Below are 17980 nucleotides of genomic sequence, written 5' to 3' on the forward strand. Positions count from 1 at the left end.
TCTCCGTGCAAAATTTCACGATGTTCGGGCCATTATTGCGGCCTCTGGAGCGACCAGAAAAACCGACAAAAATTTAGTATTTGGTCCATTTCATCCCCTAAATATTAACCGATCTTTCCCAAAAACAATAGGGGTCTTCATTGGCCAGAACCCATCCTACATCCAAAATTTCGTGAAGATTGGTCCATAACTGTGGCATGTATCGTGTTTACAAATTATAATGGGCAGACGGACGGACGGACGGACACACATGTCTAGATCGACTCAGCTAGTCGAGATATCCGATCGTCATATACTTAAAGGTGGGTCTAGGACCAATATTTCGCGGCGTTACAAACTTTTGGAGCTGCACAAAGCTATAATACCCTGACAACATAGTTGTGTAGGGTATAAAAAATTTGGTTATTGTTTTGTTGTTGTTTTTTGTAATTAAAGAAAAGTCCTTATTTTTGATGACGGGCATGATAACTCCTCACAGGAACATCGGAATCCGAAAATTCCAACGGTGTTAGAAAGAGTACATGTCTGGCTCTCGTATGAACTAGGATTATTGACTTCGCTCTAAAATTAACAAAATGGCGGACCTTTGAAAAAATATTTTTGGAAAATCGCCGATTTTGACCAAAAACCAAGTTAAAAATAAGGAAGATCTTCACCGATTGGCTTTATCCTAGTTCATACGATAGCTATACACTCACACACAAACCTGTAAAAATTTGGAATCGATTGGGTTATTAGTTTTTGAGTTATCGTGCCCGCCATTCGCAAAAGAGAAAAACGCGTTTAATGTTTGAGAAGCCCTTTAGCCGTCACTTGATGCTGATACAATAAATCGACTATATCTTCAAGAGCTCTTGAGATTTTCACTTGAAATTCTGTAGGGACATTCTTGAATTAGTGTAGATTCGAATTAAATCAAAAAAATTTTGACACCGAGAATGGTGTGATCCCCTTAAGTAAAAATAATGGAATCAAAAGTGAGAGTACTTTGAAAATCAAGAGAATACTTATTAATAAGAGAGAAAGAGAATAATTAATTAAGAGAGATTCGGAGAATATTAAGTGGTAGCGATACTGGGAGTTATATTTGGGAAGTAGATGGGTACAAGAATGTACTTCTAGGCAACATGTTCTAGAATATGCAAGAATATTCGACGTGAATTGTCACGGCAATGGACTTACCCAAAATAATAGTCAAATATAGGCGTGTTTTTTTCAAAATAATTTTTTAGGGACCAAAGATAGGCATGAATTTTTAAAAAATATTTTTTTTTTACTTTTTTTAATCACTAGAATCACTTTCTTAGTCTATTTATGCATGTCCATCCGTCCGTCCGTACATATATTTTTGCGAACAAAGTACAGGTGGCATTTATTATCCGATTTGGATGAAATTTGGCACATGTCACTTACTTCGCCCAAGGACGAACCCTATTGAAATTGGAGGAAATCGGTTCAGATTTAGATATAGCTCCCGTATATAGTTTCGTCCGATTTTATGAAAATGGACTATATACCATACTGCCAATATTGGTCCGATTGAGACAAAATTTTACACAGATTACTGAATTAAAACTAGATTGATATGTGCCAAGTTTTGTTGAAATCGGTTCAGATTTAGATATAGCTCCCATATATAGTTTCATCCGATTATATGTAAATGATGTACCAAACTCCCAATATTGGTCCGATTGAGACAAAATTTTGCACGGAGTACTGAAGTAGGTCCAGATTGATATGTGTCAAGTTTTGTTGAAATCGGTTCAGATTTAGATATAGCTCCCATATATAGTTTAGTCCGATTTTATGCAAATGGAGCACCATACTGCTAATATTGGCCCGATTTGGACAAAATTTTGTACAGAGTACTGAAGTAGGTCATTATTAATGTATGCCCAATTTTTGTTGAAATCGGTTCAGGTTCAGGTATAGCTCCCATTTGGTGGGACAGAAAGGGGATTATTTATTATGAGTTGCTTCCATATGGCCAAACGTTAAATTCTGATCTCTACTGTCAACAACTGGATCGTTTGAAGATAGAAATTGACCACAAACTGCCAGAATTGGCCAACAGGAGAGATGTCGTGTTCCAACAGGACAACGCTTGGCCGCACACATTTACAGTGACTCGCCAGAATCTTCGAGAGCTTGGTTGAAAAGTTTTAATGTCGGATGCATTAAAAAATTTATTGTAAAAATCGACTACTAGAATTTTTGCAAATAGAGAGCAGGACTTCTATGAGAGATGTTTAAAATGGCAACAAATCATACAACAAAACGGTGCATATTTGGCCCAAATCGGACATTCCGAAGCATGTTAAATAAATTCCTATAGTTCCTTTTTCCCCAAACTAATATTTTCATAATCCGGATTATATAGTCAAATAGAAACAAACAATCCGGCTTATTGCCGAATAATCCAGATTATGAAGATTTTACTGCATGTATATAAAATTTGTTCTGGGACCAAAAAAATAGTTGAAATAGTGCGTGAACATTATTTACCATCCTCATAGAACCTAGAATCATCACGTCTATTGACGTGATGATCCTAGGTGACCTTCATACATATCTCAAAATAAGGACCTATATAAACATTAACCTTCCTAATTGCAGCCCTTCAGTGGAAAATTGCCGCAAAAAATTTCCCCGGGCGTGACCTTCATACATATCTCAAAATAAGGACCTATATAAACATTAACCTTCCTAATTGCAGCCCTTCACTGGAAAATTGCCGCAAAAAATTTCCCCGCTGATTTGTCAGTGGCGCATTTGATGACCAGATATCCGTCTTTCTCATTGAATGCATTGAGCTTTCGCCAGTTGCTAATTCGAAAACCGGTGTTCTGCTTTTGCATGTGTTTCAATTCCAAAAGAGGAGGAGGACAGGCGCAAGATTGCTACCCTCCCAAAGGGGTTCAAATTCATTCACTGTCCTAAGAAGATCGTCAGGAGACTCCTTATTTTCACAGTTTATAACTTTGGACTCCTTCTAAAGGGTAATTCTGTCAAACTGTAATCTTCGATGGTCAACCTCGATACTTAGGAAAATGGTGTTCATATGCCTATCAAATAGCAACCAATGACTCGTACTGTTCCCCCCATAGGGATCAGTCTTGTCAATGATGGCTACTTTTTGGCTATATGTCACCATTTTTCGTCTCGTTACCTTTTTGCAGTTCGCTTCGAAGGTTCCTGCGAAGACTTGCATTAGTTCGGCTTTGGCTTTTCCGGTGGTAGTCTTCCCATTATATTTCATGGAAGTTTTGGCTTATGTCAGAGCAGGTTCCGCTGAATTTGCCGATGTTCCTGTAAAAACTTTCCCTTTCATCTAACTTTCCATTCTTTACTGTTTAGTCTTCGGTGGTTTATTGTCTTGGAAGTCTTGGCTCATCGGTCATTGCACTCGAAGGGTTCGCATCCTTCCGTTTCAAATCTGACTACCCCTTATAACTTGAAGATGGGACTCTAATGACTATGGTGTCAGCATGGTCTTCCTTTTTCGTCTCGGTGGCGTCGTCCCATATTTTCCGGAATATTTTACTTTATTTTTAAGGGTTTTTTATTTAAGATTACTGGTTCCATACGTCATTGTTTTCTGTAGGATGGTGGGGAAGAGATCGCATACCAACACAGCGTTAGCGGGTCATCCTTCAGCAGAGTTGACCACTCGGTCAATGGACGGGAAGATCTACATGAACGATTGGAACATAAGGAACTAGATGAACGAAAGAACCGGATATAGTACCAATCGTCCCTTTTGAGGAAGAGTCCCTTTGAACTAGTTCATTCCGGAACGACACAACTCTATTAAAGACTCTACGGCCTCGAAAAATGTTATATTTAATACTCTTTTTAATATCCCATTTTAGATAGCAAAACAGGCTTGTGAATGTGAATGTACCCGTGTGAAACGAAGCGGATACTGGTACTGATGAGACTCCCGTCGTTAAGATGGATGAATCACCAGTACCAGTAACTGCTATGCAAGTCGATGCCAAGGAGATCGCTGTCAAGAAGATGTACCGAAGAGCGGTAACTACTGCAAACAATTCATCGCACGGGAGAGCGACTCCATCACGGGAAAGGAGTTCCTTTTGATCAATAGGAACCTCAAATTCATTAGGAGTTCTCCAGGAACTATACGAATGATATTGCGAGGTACTTCTTGATTGTAAGGATCTCCGACCCAGTACGAAGACCACTACGGTAGTCCCTTCAAAGAAGGAGAAACCTATCGGAGGTCCAAGTACACCTAGGAAACTGGTGCCTGAGACTTCTAAGCCTTCAGTATCCCCCAAGGATAAACTGAGTACTGAAACGTTCCGGACACCAGCATCCACAAAGACGGAAGGTAGGGGTCTATCGATGTTGGCCCGAAGGAGAGTCCCTAAAAGTCCTCCAAGAAGGCCGAAAAGACACAACCACTCTCTGTCAAGCCACCCCCTGTCGAATTGCCATAGCCGCTATCCAAGGCTGTGACAAATGTGCAGTTGTTAGTTGATGCTCCAAAGGTAGCGAGCGCGAAGCAGGTGCCTGCGTCGGCTGGGCCTATCTCTGCGGCGGTTGTAACACCGGGTACCAAATCTCAGCCACAGCATCTCAAGAGAATGAGGTCCTCGGAGGAATAAAAACCTGCTGCCAAGAGACCCACGCAGTCGTCAGCTGCACAAAGCTCTGCGACGGGATCATCAGCGAAGATAAATGGTTGCTAGTCGACAGTTATTTGAAGTTGATCGACGGAACCTACGGTTTGGCCAGACTTCCTAATACAATGGGGTCAATGTTGTTAATTGTCGTACTAAGGAGAAGACAATTAACAGCTGTGACCCTCTTTGGGAAGTTAGCACACTGGCAGCTATATTTAAATTTTCTAATTTGTATTTCAATGTCGATTTTTAATTCCCCACAATTTTAAAATTTAACATCAAACGACAGTTAGGCTTAAATACAACACTGCATTGCTATCAACAAAATACGCTCACAGTGTGGCAACACCGTAAAACAACTGTTGTGCAAAATGTAAACAAAACAGCTGTGTTGTTATACACAACCAGCTGTCACAACACAGCAACTCTCTCTTTCTCTCCCTCTCTCAAAAATAATTAGAATTTACAAACAAATAATTGCAACTGAGGAGAAATTGTTGATAAGAACGAAAAATAGTAATAACAACACAAACAACACAAACAAAACCATGATAAAGTTCTACAGAAATCTTGTCTTCGACAATTAGTGGGTAACGGCTTGCAGGGAACAAGAAGTCCAACCAATAAAACTCTAAATTGCTGGGCGATAAGATTAAACAAATAGCGAACGACAAAATTACATTTACGTATCCAACAATCAGTCAGTCAGGCAAGTCGGCATACAGACAGACAATACGTGATTATTTCGAAGGAACGGAACCCACAGATAAGGGCGGCGGTGGTGGTGGCGGTCGCAGTGGAGAATTCTACTAAAAGGAAAGCAAATTGACAACGACCTTCATTGCATGACCCTGCGCAAGTGATTGGAATAAATGTTGAAAATTGCGTGGCAAACAAAAATTCAAAACAAAACTGAATAGACGGACAGTAGAGAATTAAACATCGACACGAAAGGCTGTTTGGTGGGTTTGGTTTTTGTTTTAACTGGCTGGTTGGTTAGTTGATGTTTCGTTTGTCTGGTGGTCGTGTCATCTTCTAGTCCGAGAGAAACCTGTAACCGAGAAAGTGTTTTGTCACCGGTGGCGGCGACAACGGAAGGAAACAATTAACATAAAGTGCAATATAATATAATAACATAATCATGGAACTTGTGGGCAATATCAAAAACTACGAATGGGGCAAGCTGGGACAACAATCACAAGTGGCAAAATTGGCCAAAGCCAACAATGATAATTTTACAATTAATGAGGAAGCCCCCTATGCCGAACTGTGGATGGGTACCCATTGCAGTGGTCCATCGCTGCTCAAGTCAACGGGCACCGAATTGGGTCAGGTGTATGAACAACCTTTGCCCTATCTCCTGAAAGTGTTGAGTATACGCAAAGCTTTAAGTATACAGGTGCACCCGAATAAGGTAAGCAAGAAAACAAATAACAAAGCACCGTAATGGAATGTATTTCATTTTATTAAATTTGTATTTAATTATTCGTCATTTATCATTTTTGTTTTCCTTGTCGGTTGTTTATCTGTTTGTATATATTTAGCAAAGATATCGACGACAAATGCAAATAGAAAACAAATTACACAATTCAAAGTGTCACTACTGTGCGTCGCGTCCCCTGTTGTAATACAATTTAGATGTCTATTAACTTGTTTCATGGCTAGGTTTTCAGAATATTATCTATTACGTGTTGTCGAATGCTCATCCAAATGTCTAAGCAAATTAAGTAGGAATGTATTTGAGTATTAAACATTTAAATAGAAAATTGTCGGACTATTGTAATTGAAGGATACCATTACATTTTTGGAATGGATTAAGTGTATAACTACCGCATGATAGTATAAGGCAAAGTTGTTATACAAGAGATTTTTAAAAAAAATTGTATAGAAGATTTGGAAAAAATAATTTATTTCCTGTTGAAAACAAGAATAACTCAATCAACAGGTTCGTTATGTTTAATATTTTTAATATACATGCAGTAAAATCTTCATAATCCGGATTGGTCGGTAATAAGCCGGATTGTTTATTTCTATTTGACTCTATAATCCGGATTATGAAAATATTAGGTTGGGGAAAAAGAAATTCATTATTTTTATATGAACTATAGGTCTTTATTTGCTTCGGAATGTCCGATTTGTGCCACATGTGCACCGTTTTCTTGTATTATTTTGTTGCCATTTTAAAGGTAACTTCATAATGCCTCTCATTGAAGTCCTGCTATCTATTTGCAAAAAAACTCTAGTAGTCGATTTTTACAATCCTCCCTAGATACCAATTTTTTATCATTAAAGAAATTTTGCAAAGCAAGAAAAATATGATAATCGCTTGCTGCCAAGTCCGGACTGTATGGCGGATGCATTAAAACTTCCCAACCAAGTTCCCGAAGTTTCTGGCGAGTCAATGCAGATGTGTATGGCCTAGCGTTGTCCTGGTGGAACACTACACCTCTCCTGTTGGCCAATTCTGGTCGTTTCCGTTCAATTGCTATCTTCAAACGGTCCACTTCTTGACAGTAGAGATCATAATTTAGCGTTTGGCCATATGGAAGCAACTCACCACCAAATTCATAGCTGAACCTTCATGGCCGTTAGTCCTGGTTTTGCCACTGTTTGAGGTGCTTCATTTTCGCACAGGGTTATCGTATGTGATCCATTTCACATCCCAAGTCACTATCCGTTTAAGAAATAGGTCTATCTCATTCTGTTTGGCCAAGCCTTCGCAGATGGAAATTCGATCCATCCTATTTATATCATTCACCACACTGTGGTACAAGGTATTATGTCTTTGTGCATATTTTTGTAACAGGCAAAAGGAAACGAGATAGAAACATGGTTCCTTTCGAGAATATGCATAGCATCACTTTTTAAGTCGATTTATACATGTCCGTCCGTCCGTCTGTCCATGTTAAATTGTAAACAAGTCACAGGTCGCATTTTTTATTCGAATTGGATAAAATTTGGCACAGCTCATTTATTTGGCCTAAGGACAAGCCCTATTGAAATTGGGAAAAATCGGTTCAGATTTAGATATAGCTTCCATAATTATTTTCGTCCGATTTTTAGATATAGCTTACATATATATTTTCGTCCGATTTTTGGTAAATAGTGCACCAAAGTCCCTATATATCCTTCGATTTGCACGAAATTTGGCATGGTGTAATGAATTGAGTCTAGAATGATGTGTGGTATGTTTCGGAAAAATCGGTTCAGATTTCGATATATCTTCCATATATAGTTTCGCCCGATTTTAGGTAAATAGTTTACCAAAGTCCCTTTATATCCTTCGATTTGCACGAAATTTGACACAGTGTAATGAATTGAGTCTAGAATGATGAGTGTTAAAATTCGTGAAAATCAGATTTAAATATAGCTCCCATATGTATTTTCGTTCGGTTTCGTGCAGATGCAGCTATAGCTTCCATATGTATTTCGAGCGGGTGTCTGATTGAAATTAAATTTTAAATTTTGCGACGTACCGAATAGCGTGTATAAATTTTGCTATAAATCGTTTTTCAAAAATTTTGTAAATCGTTTCCCATAAATTTTCCCAATTTTTTACCAAAGTCAATTTACAAATGCCGCCCGCCCGTTTTTATGGCCGGTTGGTAAAAATGTAGTAATTCAATATCAAGCTATTGAAATGACCGATTTGATCCAAATATTGCAAATAGTAATATTTTTACCAAACCTTGATTTACTTCAAAGATGGTAGCTATTCTGGTACCTCTCTCACAAAGGGTCGACATTTAAAAAATATGTATACTGTACATTTGAAGCAAATCGAATTGTTTACAAATTGTAATATCTTATCAAGCCTACGTTGAATCCGAAGACGGGGTATATGAAGCAAAGTTTTGAACTTTTGTTGGTTTCGGGTAAAGAGGATATGGCCAACCTCTGCCCTCCCACCCGATGTCCTGTATGGGTACGACAATTTTTTTACAGATCCATAAATAACAAAACACTCACTTCGATTGTTTTTGTGGCAGATGATAAGCGGATCTGGTGTCCAAATTTCAATTGAGATTGGGACATCGTTTCGTGTGAAAAGTCAATAAAAATAATTTTATGTATCCTCCCAACGTACAAATGGCAAATAAGCAATGGACTAGCGTTTTGAGGATAATAAATTATAAATTATTTCGATATTAATAGAGGATATCTAATGGTCGAACTGAATAATATACAAAAATTACTATACAACCAATTAAAAAAAACAACGTTTGACCACCACTTCGACAAAACCTTAAGACGATAAAGACTTAACACTGGTTGTAATACAAGAGTCAACTGGGCAGGCTATCTGCACATTGTCATTAAACCGCGCACACTACAAATCGAATCGCTTGCTTCAGCGTAAATGTTGTTGAGCCAAAACTTCCCTATGTAGCTGCGATAATAACACAATATTCATTTATGGTATTAGTAACGGCATTATTTTGAATACTATTGAGACCTGATCGATTGGCTTCTTTCGCTAGGTTATGTAAATCTATTCTTACACTACTGGATGCAAAAGAAAGACCCGCTGGGAATTGCGTTATAGCAGCACAGAGCAACGTAATTCCATTCGCTGTAGTCCTTCCAAACGGGTTAAACCCGAACAGCACCTGAAATGCATCCATAACATATGTATTTCTAAGTCGGGAATCCTCATGGATACCTAATTTCAACTTACTCTGAAGTCGTTAACCGGCAGCACTGGTTGTAATACAAGAGTCAACTGGGCAGGCTATCTGCACATTGTCATTAAACCGCGCACACTACAAATCGAATCGCTTGCTTCAGCGTAAATGTTGTTGAGCCAAAACTTCCCTATGTAGCTGCGATAATAACACAATATTCATTTATGGTATTAGTAACGGCATTATTTTGAATACTATTGAGACCTGATCGATTGGCTTCTTTCGCTAGGTTATGTAAATCTATTCTTACACTACTGGATGCAAAAGAAAGACCCGCTGGGAATTGCGTTATAGCAGCACAGAGCAACGTAATTCCATTCGCTGTAGTCCTTCCAACCGGGTTAAACCAGAACAGCACCTGAAATGCATCCATAACATATGTATTTCTAAGTCGGGAATCCTCATGGATACCTAATTTCAACTTACTCTGAAGTCGTTAACCGGCAGCACATGACCCGCTAAAAAGAAGACCTTTTGAACCTTATAAAAAATAGATCGGATAGTCAGGTTGGTATTTCTGGCGAGAAGAGTTAACTTTTTTGGAAGATATTTGATTTAATGGATTGTTTACTATTCCTCATCTGACCGGTGTTTAAACTAAATCAGTATAGACACTTCATTATAGCTTGAACTTCCTCCTGTGGGATCATATTATGATCTGGCAGGCGGAGTAAATTTTCGGTTTTCTTCAATAAAAAAAGTAACATTCCCGACTATTCTGCTAGCCGGGAGACATTTGTGTAATAGTATCACATGTGTGATATTTCCCCCTGAGGTGTCCACACCCACTTCAGGTATTCGGTACTATATTTTGGTGCGGCCTATTGTGTCCCGTGTCGATACACTCGTCCATAGCTTTAAAGCTACGGCCGCTTCATATTTTATTTGAATGTCAATTGGATATATTTACAATATAATATCCAATGCCCTAGTTGGTGTTGTCCCCATTTCCCCACAAAGGCAGAATGATCTAGGGACTTTCTGTGAGGAAAGCAGACATTACATTTGTCTGTTGCTGTCCACCAGACTACCAAAGCGTATGTTAGAATTTGTCTAATAACTATCTTATAGATCCAGTGTATCTTCTTCGGATTAAAACCCCATTTAGAGTCTACGGATCTTCTGCATAAAGACCACCATCTATGGGCTTGGCCAACCCGTTGATGTATGCCATATTTCCTTTTAAGTTTCCCTTCTAAGCTGACTCCTAGATATTTGACTCAAAGTATGGGTTCTTCAAACTGTTCTATTTTTGAATTTCTAGTGAAAAGATTCCGGATTCACGTTAAGGTCTTTCTACATATCAAGTTAGGATTATTTCCGCTCAAAACAGAATGGTTCAAATCCATATCAGACTGGTTCAAATTCATCCTCAGTTATGGTCCTTAAAAGACTGTTAACAGTGATAACCCAGAGGAGAGCTGCAGAATTTGCAAATATATCTAATACGCATGGGAAGAATATTCAGACCTGCCAGAATGCCTCCATGAGAACTTCAACATTGGACATCATCATCATCATGAGTCGAAGATTATTCACAATTGCATCGGCTTAACCTTTAGTTGATACAACACAGTCTTGGGTGTAAATGTTATGAAGAAGACTACCATGGCTTTATAGACAGACTTTCCCCTATTCTAGCAGGTCAGGAGAGATCTTTATGATTTAGAGAGAGAGAGAGAGAGGTCCAAAGGTATAAGCGTAATCCTTCCTAATCAACAGGCCTATCAGAGAGGTATGAAAAACATTCATACACGAGTAGTCTTAGCTCAGCTAAGATCAGGATTGTGCAACCACCTTAATTCTCTGTTTTCTGTCTCTGAATTCCCTGTGGACGCGGGTTGCAACCTTCCTCAATTTTGACACAAAGGAGGCAGGATACAAAAGAGAATACATAAACTTGACTGCTGTTTAGCAGTTTAGAAAAAAAGAATGCTGGAAATAGAAACACAGCTTGTAGCTAATAGAGAAATCAAGTGCTTGATATATCAAAAATGACTCTCATTAGAATTAGCGTGTAAAGTGGAAAGGTATTATGGTGGAGGGTTTAGTTATTCGGTTCGTTCAGGGAATGTACACAAGTTATCTTCTGTTTAACGATGGAATATCAATATTTTTGTTTTTTTTTAATTTGAGAATTGATAAAACATTAATGATAAAATACCAATAACAATTATCGAACAATTCACTTGATATCAATCAAAAGAGATTTTAAAAATCACATACACAATGGGACATTGTCAACGTAGACACACTATTGATATGATAAATAAATTGTACAAACTTTGGCACGAGAATAATTTTCTACATTACACAGACGCCATGGAGGGATTTTTATCGAAATTCGTTATGATTTTAAATCGAACAAAGCCCTGTTTTCATAGTGATAAGCATTTTGATTCTAATTTTTTTACATTAATTTAAAATATCTAATTATTTTATTTGTTGTTTTTTTCAGGATGAAGCCAAACATTTGCACAGAGAGCGACCGGATATCTATAAAGATCCAAATCACAAACCCGAACTGGCCATAGCTTTGACTCCATTCACAGCCTTGTGTGGTTTTCGACCCTATGAAGAAATCTATCAATTTTGTCAAGAACTACCAGCCCTAAAGAAGCTACTTGGGGGAGATAACATCATTGAGAATTTACGCAATGGCAAGCATAGTGATTTGAAAAAATGCTATCAGGCCCTAATGACGGCCGATCCATCGGCAATTGCCCAATGTATTGATGACATTGCAAACAATTATATGACCAGTGAGTTTATAACAAAATAATATCCTTTTTTTGTTTACAATTTATTTCAATCCTCTTGTTTTTTCAGTCCTTGAAAAATATCATTTACATGATATTTTCAAAACCATTAACGCTGACTTTCCCGATGATGTTGGTGTTCTATCGTTGTTCTTTGTCAATCTGATTCATCTGCAACCTGGAGAATCCATCTATTTGGGTGCCAATGAAATACATGCCTATTTATCCGGAGATTGTATTGAATGTATGGCCTGTTCCGATAATGTTATACGTGCCGGTCTCACCCCCAAATACAAAGATGTTCAACAGCTGTTGACTTCGTTAAATTACACAGGTTCGGCAGCTGAGACACGTCTATTTAAAGCAAAAATCCTCGATGAATATACAAAAATATTTGCCCCACCTGTCGAAGATTTTGCCGTTGTCAATATCCTCTTGCCAGAAACCCAATCATCTACATATTCATTAAAATTACCACAACATCCGGGAATATTATTAGTTTTAAGCGGTTCTCGAATTTTACAACTTAAAGGACATTCCAATTTAGTATTAAAAACTGGTTCGATTATTTTCATACCACCCGATTGTATGGATAGCATTGAGTTTTTACACACAGAGACGCCGAGCGACTTTCAAGCATATTTGGCCACTATAAATTCGTTTTGATTTAACGAAGCCGCCTTATATTCCAAAACTTAACTAACTCAATACTAACTACCAACTCGGGGACTAAATGTTTTGTTTTTATTTTTAACGGTAAACAAAAAAGGTAGTTTGTTGAAAATTTCTAACACTATTGTAGAAAAAAAAATTAAAAAAAAAACATCAAAAGGGAAATCTTACCAAAATTTTATGCGAAAATTTTATGTATTATTAAATATGGCTTTACTAGAAATTACTATTAACAATTAGTATTTATATTAGCAAAAAAATGTAAAAAAAATCTAAACACACTTACCCACCCATCGACCAATTATCATTATTCCAATAATCTAATTGTTATTTAATAAAATGTAAGAAATTAATATTTTATATGAGTTTTTTTAAGTGAGGGACTAGAAATCGACTTCCCAATTCTGCAACTTTTAACAATAGTCGATAACTAAAAATCAAGTAAATAATAAATTAGAAAAATTGGACACCAAGTTGCTTTTGAGATAAGATGTTCCTCTAAATCCTTCCAGTCTTTTTTGGCCCAATATCATTTTAATAACACAATTTCCTTCAGAACCAACCCCATAGCCATTGATGATGACTTCACAAATGTTAAAGTTTTTGTAAAATTTTAATTTCTAATAATTATCTTTATAGCAAAGCACATTAAATTCATTTTATTACCCTTGATTACTATAAGTAATTTTATAATTTTACGTTTTTATAGTACTTGAGAGATTACCCGACGCTACATGTGAAATCTCCATTGTACTATCAAAAATAAAAGCGGCAATAGTATTGGTCAGTGAACGTGGGTGGCGTGAGCTTCGTTGTGCAACACCTGAACAATGAAGGGTGAGATAATTTACTATCAACAGGCAAGTATGCGATTAAAAAAACAGGTGGCTAAAGCAATGTAATATTGTGACCTGGACAACGTGGAGAACGTTTCAACTCCGGCCTGTGTATGAAACCTGAGATAATCAATTAAACGTGCAGGCGCCAGAGACAACCAGTCTAAGTTCGTAGCGAGGGAGTTCCCCATGGATGGGGTTGTTCAACCTCCACCTTACTGACATTTTTACAAATACCGTAGGGATTGAAGATCCTTCTACGCAATTTGCATAGACCAACAAAATTTATATCGAAAGAAAACTCTTGAAGTTTTAAATAATCGTTGGATTTTCGAAATATCTCAACCCCTTATAGATACCAAGCAACGGCTCTAATTGGCTTTAACGTGGCAACGCCCAGGCTTATCTTAGTCTCCTGGGGAGATACTACCATCATCCGTTGAAATAGTGAGATGATATTATAGCTGTCATAAAACGAGACATTTATTTGGCTGCGGATTTATTTATGATTAACAGGAGAATAAAAGACCTTGTATTCAGATTCACTCCAGTAGATGAGCGAATTGCTATAATCCGTTTTATTTGTGCCCATGCTCTGACGGAAGACAATGATGAACAGACCATAGATATAAGACAAAGATGAACAGACCATTAAAACAGATTTATGCAAAAATCGGAAGGGAAAATATTGTAGCAGTCAAGGTTCGCACTTAATGTAGCAGCAAAGGTGTGATCTAACACAACTCGAAAACTTGACGTCGAAAAGCTGCATACACAACAGGTAGCAAAAGCCTACTCCGATCAACTAACCCACGTGTTTGACAATGGCAAAGAATTGCTCACTATCTACAGACTGCAGCAAAAGCAACAATTGGCTGCAAAAGAGCAGCATTAAGAAACGCATGGTATGATAAGGAGTGTCGTAATGCTACTAAGTTATCGGGAGCAAAGGAGGGAGGAGAAACATATTATCAAAAGAAAGAAAAAGAAAAACGTGGGCGTGAGCAAATCGAGATGTATAGGAGTCAGAATAATGTTCGACAATTTTACCAACGAGTAAAACACCACACCGAAGGCTTTGGTGCAGGCACATCCTGGTGACAGATACAAACAGCGTGCTGAGGATCTGGAAGGAACATTTTTCAAAGTTTCTGGTGACAAACAGTAACGGTGAAGTGGATGCCCCAGAACCAGGCCAGAATAGCAATTAATCGGCTGAAGAACAATTAAGCTGCAGGAGCCGGTGTATTACTAGCCGAACTATTCAAGACCTGTGGTCAGATGCTGGCCAGAAGCATGTACCAGCTGAATAATACAATTTGGCTTGAGGAATAGTGTTGACCAACAGATGCTACTATCGCCTGAGTAAGCAATTCAAGAAAAAGGCTGCCACTCGGCAAATCAAACTCACACTCTGCAAGACGCTAGTACTATCCGTGCTTTTGTATGATCTGAAGCATGGGTACTTGCGCAAGCAGATGAGGCAGCTCTTGTAGAGCTTGTGAAATACAATATCTTGGAACATACACCCATATTACGGTAGGCGTAGTCGTTGTACGGCAGCTCTCGTAGGCGTAGTCGAATGCGTTGTCGTGGTCGTTTTTGGTCGATATTATGTAAAATTTACGACAACGCCAAATTTTGTAATAGATTTTTCTTTTACCCTATTTAGCCTTTGGTTTTCACCACACCCTCACCGCTCTTAGCAGATTTTTCCTTCGACACTACTACCGACGCAAACGAAGCAGAACTTTGTGCAGCTGACGACTGCGTGGGTCTCTTGGCAGCTGGTTGTTGTTCCTCCGAGGACTTCATTCTCTTCACAGCTGTAGGCTGTGGCGGAGATTCGGCCCCCAGGATCACAGAGTTAGGCCCAGCCGACGCAGGCACCTGCTTCGCGCTCGCTACCCTTGGCGCATCCATCAACAACTGCCCAATTATCACAACCTTGGATATAATCCACCAATTCGGCAAAAGGTGGATTACCAGAGAGAGGTTGTGCCTTATCAGCCTTCTTGGAGGCCTTTTTACGGGCTCTCCTTCGGGCTGACTTCGACAGTCTCTTACCCTCCGTCTTCTTGGATACCATGTCAGAGACGTCTCAGTACTCAGTTTACCCTTGGAGGGTACTAGGACCTCCGACAGTGAGATAATTTACTATTGATATCAACAGGCTAGTATGCAATTAAAAAAAGCAGGTGGCTAAACCAATGTAATATTGTGACCTGGACAAGTAAATTGTGCAGAACGTTTCAACTCCGTCCTGTGTATGAAACCTGAGATAATAAATTAAACGTGCAGGCGCCAGAGATAACCAGTCTAAGTTCGTAGCGAGGGAGTTCCCCATGGATGGGGTTGTTCAGTTTTCTCCTTCTTTGAAGGGACTACCGTGGTGGTCTTCTTACCAGGTCTAGGAATCCTTTCAATCAAGAAGTCCCTCGCAATATCATTCGGATAGTTCCTGGAGAACTTCCGGATGAAATTGAGGTCCCTCTTGATCAAAAGGAACTCCTTTTCCGGGATGGAGTCGCTATCCCGCTCTCCGATACATCTTCTTGGCAGCGATCTCCTTAGCGTTGACTTGCCTTGCTGTTACTGGTACCCAATATTCATTCATCTTAACGACGGGAGTCTCATCAGTACTTGGGTCGTCAACATTTGTTTGGGTTCAATGAAGTCTGACCTTGTACAGTTCGACCTTGTAAAGTCGGTCAGTGGAATCCAATTCTATAGAAAAACCCACGCAGTCAGTACCGAAAGTTATATACCTTCAGCCCATGCTTTGCTGAGGTCTATGAAATAAAACGGACAATTGTAAATTAACTTCAAACGAAACGTATTTGGTCCAAAAAAATAATATAATATAATAAATATAATAATAATATAAAACCTATATTTCTATGAGGAACATTTTTGTCATATCATAATTTAGAATAACAAAGTTCCCATTTTAAAATCCCTAACGATTTAATGAATTTTGAGTACAAAAATTATACTTATACTTTTATTATACTTTTCATAAATTATACTTACCACTTCGTTTCAATATTTAAATAAAAAATATTCTAGGTTAATGTTTTTTCTTTAAATTTTATTGAAAATGTATGTAGGTCTTTTCATAATATAAGGTTTAAGTAAATGGGTTCTTTGTTTTTGTATATATACGTACAATGCACGATAATCATTGCTTTTCTAAATATATATGCCATATATAAATATAAATTAAGATACATAATATATGTGTTGCTGTCAAGATAGGTAATTAATGTTGATTTCGATTTTTTTTTTAAATAAAAATTTACATTATGATATTTTTACTAATTAACAATGATAATAATAATGGGGGTGTATGTATATAATATATAATAATTACGATATTCAGCAATAAATATGTAATTTTTTCGGGTTATCTATTTCATGAATTTGTTGTCTATAATTGCAGTTATAATAGATTTTTTTATCTTTCATTTAGATTTAAATTAAAAAAAAACAATTTGTCTAATTATAACTAAACAATAGTGTTAATAATTCTCATGATAATAACATAATTATTATAGCTTAAATAAAAATAGATATAACAGTGAAAACTAGTTGAGGGGTTCTTAATGGACCATTAAATAATTGTAATTACACAGGGATTTTTTAAGTTTTTTTCTATTATTTTTTTAATATTTAATAGCTCTAGAGTTTTTGTTTGTTTTTAAATTATGCTAATTGAATAAATTGTTATGCTTATTTGTTAAATATTTGCAATAGAATGTCAATAGTAATAATGTCAAAAATAACTGTGTTTGTTGTTGTTTTTTTTATTATTGAATAGTTTGTGTGTTTGGTGTATGTATGTAATTATCTTGTAATTTGTATAGCAACAATAGTTTATTTAAATTAACAATAACAAATGGCGGATTTCTTGGTGTGTTAATGTGTGTAAGGGCGAGGATGTAAACATTGTTGAGCTCATCTATATATATAAAAGAGCTTAGTGTTAAGTGAGTGAGTGAGTGACTGAGTGACTGACTGACAGATCATCGCCCAGACGAAACGGCTAAAGCTAGAAGCTTGAAATTTTGAGTGTGGGTTGGTGTTGGTGTGTAGGCGTGAGATAAGGCTGGGTTTTTGGAAATTCGAACTAGAAGGGTACGAAAAGTACTAAAATGTACCAAATATGGTACCCTTTGTATTAGGCGAACGGGAAGAGCTAGAATTCTGAAATTTGGAATGTAGGTCACTGATGTAAAGTTAGGAAGATGTACAAAAGCGTTTTTGGAAATTCGTACTAGAACGGTACGAAAAGTACTAAAAAGTACTAAATGTGATACCATTTATATATGGCGAACCGGTAGAGCTAGAACTCTGAAATTTGGATTGGTGGTCGCTGA

General features: G+C 37.5%; 1 protein-coding gene across 1 annotated transcript; it reads left to right on the forward strand.

Annotated features, from left to right (window-relative positions):
- The first annotated feature begins 5781 nt into the window (after window positions 1-5781).
- Window positions 5782-12765, forward strand: LOC133327021 (mannose-6-phosphate isomerase). The gene is made up of 3 exons (XM_061535615.1): window positions 5782-6063; window positions 11793-12096; window positions 12164-12765. The coding sequence occupies exons 1-3, from the start codon at window positions 5791-5793 to the stop codon at window positions 12757-12759; spliced, it is 1173 nt and encodes a 390-aa protein (XP_061391599.1). The 5' UTR covers window positions 5782-5790; the 3' UTR covers window positions 12760-12765.
- The last annotated feature ends 5215 nt before the right edge of the window (window positions 12766-17980 follow it).

The sequence above is a fragment of the Musca vetustissima genome, unplaced genomic scaffold (assembly GCF_032173495.1).
Source record: "Musca vetustissima isolate MV318-11 ecotype Yass unplaced genomic scaffold, APGP_CSIRO_Mvet_v1 utg13279, whole genome shotgun sequence".
NCBI lineage: Eukaryota > Metazoa > Arthropoda > Insecta > Diptera > Muscidae > Musca > Musca vetustissima.

Excerpts from the sequence above, each read along its gene's own strand:
- LOC133327021 (XM_061535615.1), top strand. The coding sequence starts at position 5,791 with ATGGAACTTGTGGGCAATATCAAAAACTACGAATGGGGCAAGCTGGGA. Across the intron at positions 6,064-11,792 it reads TACAGGTGCACCCGAATAAG|GATGAAGCCAAACATTTGCA; the intron begins GTAAGCAAGAAA and ends TGTTTTTTTCAG. Across the intron at positions 12,097-12,163 it reads TGCAAACAATTATATGACCA|TCCTTGAAAAATATCATTTA; the intron begins GTGAGTTTATAA and ends TTGTTTTTTCAG.